Raw genomic sequence first — 11,030 nt, 5'->3', positions numbered from 1 at the left:
ATAAGTTACCATGTGTGTCCTGTTAGGTAGATTGATTATTTAAACGTTTTGTGGAGTTTCAGCTCGATCTTGATAAGTTACCAGTGGGGAAGATATTCGAACAACTTTAATGATTAAAAGGAGTCCTAATAAGTAAATAACAACTCCTTTATTTTTTATTATCAAATAAATTAGTACTCGTAATTAAAGTGTTACTAATTTGACTTTTTTTATTAATCGTTTAGGTATACTTCAAAGATATTGCTAAACGCCATTGGAAGCCATCAGACAGTTACATCTGACTTCTGAAGATATCAGACCAGTCCTTACAAATATTCTAAATCAGTATAATCGCAATTGGGAACTAATTGAGGAAGATAATTATCGAACTCTTGCAGATGCTATATTTGAATCACTTATGTGTGGTAATTGCATCTAATATTTTGGATTGGGAATATTAAGAACATGTGAGATTTAACTCCTGATACAGAACTGCTAATGGAACTACCCGAAGAGTGCACATTTGAGACCGCATTGGCTTATTTGACTGTGAGTGATAACTATTAAGCGCGCGTTATTACTCACAATCAAATCAGCCAATGCCGTCTCAAATGTGTACTCTTCAGGTAGTTCCACTAGCAGTTCTGTACCAACAGTTAAGTCCCAAATGTTCTTAATATTTACAATCAAAAATATTAGATGCAGTCACCACACATCAGTGATTCAAATATAGCATCTGCAAGAGTTCGATAATTATCTTCCTCAATCAGTTCCCTATTGCCATTATAGCATCTGCAAGAGTTCGATAATTATCTTCCACAGTTATCTTCCTCAATTAGTTTCCAATTGCCGTTAATCTAAGTTTGTAGTAGTTAGGTAATTGATGATGTAAATTATAGTCGTTCATTTCGGATATATAACCTGTAACCTGTAAAGGTCAATTTCGCACCATTAATACTTCACCAACCGTTATATTTATAGATTTTTCAAACATAGTATATAGCCGCGTAGCGTGTACCTTCAATCTTGTTGTTACCATTATTAGTATTATCATTGTTATTAATATTAGTATTATCATTAATATTTTTATCATTACTAATATTATATCAGTATTATTAAAAATAATATTTTAATAAACAAATGATATATATATATATATATATATATATATATATATATATATATATATATATATATATATATATATATATATATATATATATATATTACTTATAAAATAACTAAATTTATATTTTTATGATATAAAATGAATATATAATGGAATATAAGTTATTGATATAAAAATGGTATCACTAATAATATATATATATATATATATATATATATATATATATATATATATATATATATATATATATATATTTGTTCAATTACAAGTATACATTTTAATATATATACAAATGATATAGGTTCGTGAATCCAAGGCCAACCCTACACTTGTTCAATGACGTCATATGTATTTTTACTACGAAATACAGTATTGTGAGTTTCATTTGCTCCCTTTTTAAATGCTTTTGCAATATATATTTTTGGGACTGAGAATACATGCTCTGCTTTTATAAATGTTTTACGAAATAGACACAAGTAATCAAAACTACATTCTATGGTTGGATTATCAAAATCGAATATGCCCCTTTTATTAGCTTGGTAGCCTAAGAATTGGAGTTTATTATAATTCCCCCCAATTGATGCGAATTCTAAAGATAGATCTATGGACCTTGACAAGTCCCATTCGGGTTACGAATGCTTTAGTACTTCGATTATCATGTCCGATGAGAGTCCCGGAATGATGGGGATATTCTATATGCATCCTGTTAGTTCGGTTATCAAGCGTTCACCATATGAATGATTTTTAATTCGCGGGTTACGCGTGTTATTTTGTACTCGGGTTACGTGTACAATTAAATATCTGGAAATCTTGTGGTCTATTAAAATAATGAAAATGATTGTTTATGATAAACTAATGAACTCACCAACCTTTTGGTTGACACTTGAAAGCATGTTTATTCTCAGGTATGAAAGAAATCTTCCGCTGTGCATTTGCTCATTTTAAAGATATTACTTGGAGTCATTCATGGCATATTTCAAAAAGACGTTGCATTCGAGTCGTCGAGTTCATCAAGAATATTATTAAGTCATTTATAGTTGGATATATCATGAAATGGTATGCATGCCGTCAACTTTCAATGTAAAGAAAGTTTGTTTTTTAAAAACGAATGCAATGTTTGTAAAATGTATCATATAGAGGTCAAATACCTCGCAATGAAATCAACTATTGTGAATCATTTATAATAGATATGAATGGGACATTTCATGGTTTTGGAAAATTAAAGTGTTTAGATGTGTTCCTCTCATCGAGACATTAATTTTAGACTCCGGATTCATGTTATTTCGATTCCCGGAGCTCTAGATATGATTAAAATAGTGTTTTATTGAAATCAAAATGTAAAAATGAATTGTCCCAGGTTTGGCCCGACTTTGTGACCATTTTTAGAGTGTCTAGGGTGTACTAGTGTGTTAGGATTGATGATTGGATGAAGATTCATGTTCAGGTCATCGAAATCCGAGCCACGGATCACCCGCTATGACTAAAACATGTTTTTGAACGGATTAAAGCTCCAAGTTGATTAATGGCTATTGATCACAACTTGGTGGCTGTTCTTGGGGTGTTATTGAGTACACTAATGTGTCGGGTGGGTTGGTTAGGCGAAGATATATATATAAGACTCGCCGAAAACTGATTCACGGGGCTCAAGTTATGACCCGATGAACTTTTAAATAAAACTTATGGTTATAAAATGGAACATATGCTGTAAATAATGACTTCCATTATTAATAAATTACTTATGATATAAAAAGTAATTACTTTAATTTAAGACTTATGATATATATATTTATTATATCATTTATTAATTACTTATGATTTAATGAAACTTTAATTAAACTTATGATTAATAATATTTTTATTATTAATGAAAAATACTTATGATAAGTATTAAACTTATGTTATGAGATTATTATAATAAGACTTATAATAAAGATTATTATTTAATTATTATAAGGCTTAGTTATTATTTAATTATAATTTAATTATTAAATACTTATGATTTAATGATTATAATTAGAAACTTATTATATGATTAATAATTCATTATTAATTAATAATACTTATGATAGGATTAAAATTTATTATTAATTAATAATACTTATATTATGATTAATGTTTAATTAATTAATTAAATACTTATGTTATACTAATTATATCATTTAAACTTATGTTAACTTTAATAATTCAATTTAATTTAATTAAACTTATGATATGACATAATTATACATATTTGACTTTTAATAACATTATAACTTATATTATTAATATAACTTATACTTTAAAATTCAATGTTGACTACGTTTGACCAATGTTGACTTTTGAGTTGACTTTCGGTTGACTTTGACTTTCAGTTGACTTCTGTTGACTTTCTAATTAAGGAAACTTTCCTAACTATTAAACTTTTCAAAAATAGAAACTTTCTAAATATGGAAACTTTCCAAAATATAGAAACTTTCCTAAAATAGAAACTTTCCTAAAATAGAAACTTTCCAAAAATGGAAACCTGCTGAAAATAGAAAGTATGTTTCCTTACGCTGTTCTGATCAAACCAAAGCATGTTGAGTGTTGTTCTATGTTTACTTGCAATAAGTACTATAACTATCATACTAAGACTTGACCTAAGTTAGTTATTTATATCGACCTGCTTTATTTATAGGTCGGCGTTGTGATCATTCTTGATCACTTTACTTCGTTTGCTGTTCGCTTTTTGTGTGGTTACTTCATTTGCTTTAAGGTGAGTTATAGTCCCGTTTTTCATACTTTTTAAAGTATTTTTGGGATGTGATTACATGCATTTTGTTTTACGTTTAGACACAAGTGGCAATTAAAGTTAAATTATTCATTATGAGTTGAACAAAAATATTCATAGGTCTGGTAACTGTAATCAATGGTTTCTGTTGGTGAACGCGAATCCTATGGATAGATCTATCGGGTTTGACAACCCCATTTCGAGCTATTCGCGCTAGCAATTTATAATTGGGAAGTATTAGTACTTCGTATTTATTTGAAGATACACTTGTTCGGTGTATATATATTGTGTTTGGCAAGGGTAAATAAAGGGTTAAGTTGTTACCAGGTGGCTCATTGTTAATGGAATAATGTTTTATGTTTTCTAACATTTTAAATCTTGTGGTCCAAAGTTTATACATTTATTTAAACCTATAATTCACTCAACATTTTAGTTGACAGTTTACTCGCATGTTTCATAGGTACTTGATTTGTTTGATGCTTCCACTGTGTTAGAAGAGTCTGTATGCATTTGGGCAGATTTTGTTAATGATTTATGAAACCTTAAACTTGCATTCTCTTTTTAAATTATTAAACTTGTGAGTGTTTGGTTGACAACGTTTTATGTCAACTTTGGATATTAATATGTTGGGTTTGTTAAACTGCTTATTTTGGTAAATTTCCTTTTTGGAAAACTTTTGAAATAAAAGAATGCAATGTTGTTTATTAAATTCATTTAAAGTTCGATCAAGCTGTGGGACCAAGTGACAGAGCCGTTAAGTGTATTGACGGGGCCATCACACCTACTCAGTTGAAACTTGACACCCATCACACCTACTCAGTTGAAACTTGACACCGCTGATTACAAACAGTTTAATACTTAGCATTTGCTGTATGCAAATTTTTGACATTAAACCTTGATGGTTTTATACTGATAAATGTTTACTGATTTTCTGAATACTGATTTTCGGATACCGATTACTGATATACGATTTTGAGAACTATTTTTCGATAAATGATTTATGGAAACTGTTTTATGAAATATACGATGAACTATTTACTTAAACCTGTATATTCACTCAACTTTATGTTGACCCGTTATGCATGTTTTATCTCAGGTATTAGTTGCTTTCGATGTAGAACTTTGCTGTTACATAGAAGTCAAGCCAAGCACTAGGACCAGAATTAACATTCCGTAAATGGATTTTGACGGGGTGTTATAGTTGGTATTAGTGCTTTGGCTATAAGGAACTAGGATGCATTAGTGTGTCCAACCATAGGGCGCATTAGTGAGTCTATTCTATAGCCGTATACTTGGATGACTTTTATGCACCATGCTTGCACTGTTTGCTTCACTATGCTGCATGTAGGGCTACACATTACATCACGTACATATACACCCTATATCCATTTGATATGGACTTGGGCTAAACACTATATCACGAATCGCATACGTACACACGATGCGAGACTTAATTGAATTAAGTTGACTATGCTTTTTTTTAACATCAAAATTTTATTAAACAAATAACCCTCTAGCAATCAGTTAGAAGGCCAAAAACCAACAACATTACAAAGGCTTTACAAGCCAATCGTTCCAAGATAAATTACATTTTAATCTACTAGAAACGCACAAAAAAGCAATACTACAAATGAAATCAAACAAACAATCTTTCTTCAAAGTGTCATTGGGGAAAACAACACTATTTCTGAACCTTCAAAGACTCCAAAGCTAGGCCGCAACGATTGAGTACAACTTGTTCTTCGTGACTTCATTTACCATCCACCCATCGAACCATCCCACAAACTCTGACCAATTCGAAAAAACCGGCATTTGAATGTTGCACCATAACCTGCATTTACGCCAAATATCTAAGGCGAGATCACACCCAAATAAAACATGGTGAGACATTTCTATCCCCCATGAACAAGATACGCAGCCAATATCCACAATATTAATTCCTCGACGTGCAAGATTATCTCCGGTCGGGAGTCTATCTAATGCCACCCACCAAAGAAACACATTAATCTTTCTAGGAATGCATTTTAACCATCTAGTAACAACCTGATTCGAAGGTAACGTGCCATCATCCAGAAACATTATAGTGTCATGGACTGTGTACTCCATAACATCCTCGAGAACCCACTACCATGTGTCGATTGAGTCTGAGATGGCAACCTGACCGATACTCGCTAGCATTTCATTAAGTAACACTGTATTCCTAGTGCCAAGTGTGCGTTTCCAAACCCATCTCCACCCCTCGGATCCAAGGTGAACCGCAAGTGTGCAGTTTTCGTCTGAATCCAAATGAAATAATCTTCCAAACTTTTCTTTTAATGTACCATTACCAAGCCAATTATCCTTCCAAAAAAGTATAGAACTCCCATTACCAACTTTTGCTCTTAAAATGTTATTCGGTAAAAGACCTTTTTCTTTAACTTTATTGAAAGTATTAATAATATTGTACCATACACCTTTACATGAGATTGTAGAGCCATCCAAACCTGCTTTTGTTTTATACAATGCTTTCAAAACCAATGCCCACATCGAACTAGGAGAGTTTATAAACCTCCATAACCATTTGAATAAAAGGCCATAATTATAAGAACGTAGACTACCAACATTCAAGCCCCCTTTGTCAAGAGAACCTAACACTTGTTCCCAAGAAATCGAATGCATTTTTTTTTTATCATTTTTGGTACTACCCCAAAAGAAACCGGCTCTTAAACTTTCCAATTTATCTAGCACCGTCTTCGGACATTTAAACATTGATAAGTAGTAAACACCTAAGCTTTCCAACACCGCTTTTACAAGTGTTAACCTACCACCAATCGACAAAAGTTTTGCATTTCAATCCGACAACTTTTTGTAAAACCGATCTACTAAAGGTTTCCAATTCGCAATTGTGTTCATCTTAACACCAATAGGTAAACCCAAATAAGTAAACGGGAACATACCTTTCGAGCAACCCATTTCATGAACACATGCATCAACTTGAAAGTCATCAACCCCTAGGCCATAAAGATGTGATTTGGTCACATTAATTTTAAGACCTGACAAGTTGTAAAATTCATTAAGAGTCTATAGAGTATTTGAGAAGCTTTCTCTATTCCACTCTGAAATAATGATTGCATCATCTGCATAAAAAAGGTGTGAAATATTAACATTTGAGCTTCCCACTTTCACCCCGTGTATCAAACCCGCTTCCACCTTTTATTTCAATAAAATGTGTAAACCTTCCATGATAATTAGGAATAAAAAAGGACGGATCGGGTCCCCTTGACGAAGTCCCCGATGTAAACGAAATTCCCCGATTGGACTGCCATTAACTAAAATCGAAGTTTTCGCGTTGTATAAGTACATTTTTATCCAATTCCGCCATCTAATTCCAAAACCCAACACAACAAACATATGGTATAAGAATTCCCAATTAACGGTATCATACGCCTTTTCAAAATCAACTTTGAATATCATAAGTCATTTTTTCTTAACTTTGTACCAATTCACCAATTCACTAACGATAAACGGACGATCAAGTGTTTGTCTAACTTTAATAAAAGCCGACTGTTCTTTCGATATAACTTTATCAATAACCCGAGCTAACCGATTAGCCAAGATTTTAGAGATAATTTTATATTGAACTCCAACCAAAGAAATGGGTCTATAGTATTTGATACACATCGGATTCGACACTTTAGGAATAAGATTAATAAACACCGAACATGCATCTTTTAGCATAATACATTCTGAGAAGGCGGATTTAATCGAATTCACCAAATCAACCTTAAGAGAATCCCAAAACTTTTTAATGAATAAAAAAGTATACCCATCCGGACCCGGAGATTTATCATTGCCACAATCCCACACCACAGTTCGTATCTCCTCTTCACTAACATCGTTTTGCACCAGCTCGTTATCAATGGAAGTTAACCTTGAACCTACTCTAAATTCAGGCAGTGGCCTGTTCAAAACAGTAGGCCCAAACTTCACTTTGTAAAACTGTTTAAAGGCGTTTTTAATTACGCACAGGTCCATCACCCACTAACCATTTAACGAAATGCCCTTAATCGATTGTTTACTTCTTCGATGTTTAAGCATTCCTTGGAAATATTTCTTGTTCTCATCCCCTTCAATACTTCACTTAATCTTAGATTTTTGAATAACGTCTTTTTCCTCAATCTTTTGGATACTGAGTACCTCATTAAGCAACTCTAACCTTTCCTTACGATCTTCATTTGATGCCAAATTGGTATCTATCTTTTTCTCAATATCACCCACCTTGTCATTGATAATCTTTGATCTTGACTTAAACTCAGTTCGTTTGAGTTTAACCCAATCTTTAATATATCTTTTTAAGCATTTTAATTTATCATTAAATGCCCTTGCATCTTTATAATCGTTAGCTTCTTCAACAGTAGCTTTAACAAATTCATCAAAGCCATCAAAATTACGCCATGAGTGAAAGAACTTAAACGGTAAAGGTCCAAAATCGGATTTTTTATCATGGAGCATAATAGGAAAATGGTCTGAATGTACCCGATTCAAGACTTCCAACTTATAATCGATACTATTAGCTAAAGCATTTGTAGAAACCAATATCCAGTCTATTCTACTCATTTTTTAGGCCGCCTTATTCATCCAAGTGAATCTTCTACCACATAAAAGAAAATCTACCAATCCGGCATTTTCAATGAACGCGTTAAACACCCTTGCCTCGACCCTATTAAAATTTGAACCAAGTCTTTCCGCTTCCTCTTTAACTTCATTCATATCCCCGAACAAAACGTATTCCTCGACATTATTATTAATAAACGAAGAAAGTCTATTTCATAAACTAGCTTTATCATTAGAATTATGAGGTCCATAAACATTAACCATAAAATAATTAACATCCGAGCCAACCCATTTTCCTTTAACAATCACAAAATTTTCATCACTCTATACACGATCTTCAACAAAGAAATTCGAATACCAAATCGAGATGATACCCCCGAACATACCTCTCGATAAGGAACAAGCAAAGTCAAAAGCATAGTTTCCCCACATCGTTTTGATTTGAAATAACTCTAATCTCTCCATTTTTGATTCTTGAATGCCTAGAAATTGAATGTTGTTAGCATAACACATTTCTTTAATCCACACCCGTTTTTTCCCTCTTCTTACAACCCCTTATATTCACCGAGAGTAGCTTTATTGATTAAATGTAGTAATCCCCACGGTATCCATAAACTTCGCATACAACTCACGTGTTTTAGTTTCATCAAGTCCTACTTTGGCACCAATTGAGACAAACAGATCAGCTTCTTCGTTAACTTGACTTTTCACACGTTTGTTGTATACAGGAAAGGTACTGGAACTTGGGTCAAATCTTGAATAAATATTACCAAAAGAATGACCATTGTCTACATCCTTTTTTTTAATCTTACCATTAAAAGAACTACCCTCTTTTTATCCTTGTTCATCCACTTTCTTCTCTGTGAATGGAGTCTCTGAATTCACCTTTGCAAACACAGTTTCCTCAATTGTTTCATCGACAGACGATTCATAGGGTTCAGATGGTGAGGACGATAGATCATCTTCATCATCAATATTACTCCCATCATCACGTTTAAATGTCCATGAACCAACCTCATGCACATGGACTTCATATAACACCCCATTAATTTCCACATTTACCCATTCATTAATCATACTTTTTTGTCTTGTAGCAATACAAACACCACCTAAGATCATAACATTGCAACTTTCCTTGTTGAAAAAGATGAATCTCCCGAGAAATTCCGATACTTTCTTAAACGCACTCGATTTCCAGGCACATAAAGGCATGCCCGAAATCTCTATCCACGTTAACCTTTCATCCATATGGAAATTCTTATCAACAGGACGTACAAATACATAAAGTAATCGTAGTGTCGTGTTCAATTTGAATGTGGCACAAGCGTCAACCAAATCAAATTCACACCATAACCATAAACCACCCACATAATGCACCGAAATATCCTGAAAACCTTCTTCTTTTAGCACCTCCCCAAAATTCTGTATCGAATGGATATCTTTTAGTTTGACCATCAAAATTTCCATCGGATTTGACATTTGAACCAAATCTTGTTCCAATAGAACTGCTTTCTTTATTGGGACTTTTTTTCTCTCCTTGAACAACCTTCTTTGAAACGTCAGTAGTCACATTAGCATAGGTTCCAAGAGTTGAGCTGTTTTGCGTCGTATGAACCTTATAACTGTTAGCATACCCTTGTGACTCTGATGACCGATTAGCAACCCTAGGTTTCTTCTGTCCACGTTGGAATTTAGCCACTGTTGCAAACAGTTTCATCTTCTCAACGTAGATTATGGAGAGCAATTTTGCTAACATGTTTGGGTTTTTAACATCGGTAAAACGCACAAAACCAAAACGTGTTCCCAATTTTGATTTCTTAAACGCAACGTACGACGATACAATTGTGCCGAAATCTTTAAACAATTGCCAAAGACCTTGTCGATCCATATTATCCGGTAGGTTAGTGACGTAGAACGTCGTCATCTCCCTAGACGTACCAGATTGATACGGATTAACAATAGGTTTCTGGTTCCCATTCCTTGCCTTATATGTCCATCCTTCTTCATCTTGACGATACCATTGTCTTCCTCCCATGATTGGACGGCGATAGGCGCCGGTGACGAGCGTGATCGACAAAGAGTTAGCAAAACCCTAGTTGCTCGAGAAAATTGGAGTGTGAGGCTATTTGAGTATTGTATTTTGACTATGCTATCTTGAACTTATGGAGTAATGTCGAATGGAAATGTGAGATAGCGTAATGTAATGACCAGGATTGCATTACGGTACCTCATATAGAAGTTCTAACATCGCAAAATAAGGAATTGGGAGCGAGTCAAGTAGGTTACTTAGATAAATACCATTAGAACATAAACCGTATAATCTCAAATATGAGTAAAAATCTACACTGTGAGAATTAATTGTTATTATAACCTATTGATAGCCGTCATGTCACAACTCGTCACTACTCAACACAGTCCGTCACCACCGATCACTACTCGGTACTACTTATCATCTCAGATCACAGCTGAATGATAGGTAAGACACTACTTGGACATACTCATCATCTCATACCACTACTCCTTACTACTTATCGTTGCTAACTACTACTCAAAACCACCCCTCACTGTTGTCACGACAGA

General features: G+C 33.5%; 1 protein-coding gene across 1 annotated transcript; it reads right to left on the bottom strand.

Annotated features, from left to right (window-relative positions):
* Window positions 1-483: 483 nt before the first annotated feature.
* LOC139849473 (uncharacterized) lies at window positions 484-5,963 on the bottom strand. Its single transcript, XM_071839130.1, has 2 exons — window positions 5,616-5,963; window positions 484-651 (listed from the first exon to the last, which is right to left on the bottom strand). The coding sequence occupies exons 1-2, from the start codon at window positions 5,961-5,963 to the stop codon at window positions 484-486; spliced, it is 516 nt and encodes a 171-aa protein (XP_071695231.1).
* Window positions 5,964-11,030: the final 5,067 nt, after the last annotated feature.

Source organism: Rutidosis leptorrhynchoides, chromosome 5 (assembly GCF_046630445.1).
Source record: "Rutidosis leptorrhynchoides isolate AG116_Rl617_1_P2 chromosome 5, CSIRO_AGI_Rlap_v1, whole genome shotgun sequence".
Classification (NCBI taxonomy): domain Eukaryota; kingdom Viridiplantae; phylum Streptophyta; class Magnoliopsida; order Asterales; family Asteraceae; genus Rutidosis; species Rutidosis leptorrhynchoides.
This window is presented reverse-complemented; position numbering and strand designations above follow the sequence as displayed.

Bases quoted from the DNA above. Each gene is read 5' to 3' on its own strand.
- LOC139849473 (XM_071839130.1), bottom strand. From the start codon at position 5,963: ATGGAGTACACAGTCCATGACACTATAATGTTTCTGGATGATGGCACG. The intron at 652-5,615 runs GTAAATGAAGTC...GTAAATATTAAG, and splicing joins GATGGTTCGATGGGTGGATG to AACATTTGGGACTTAACTGT.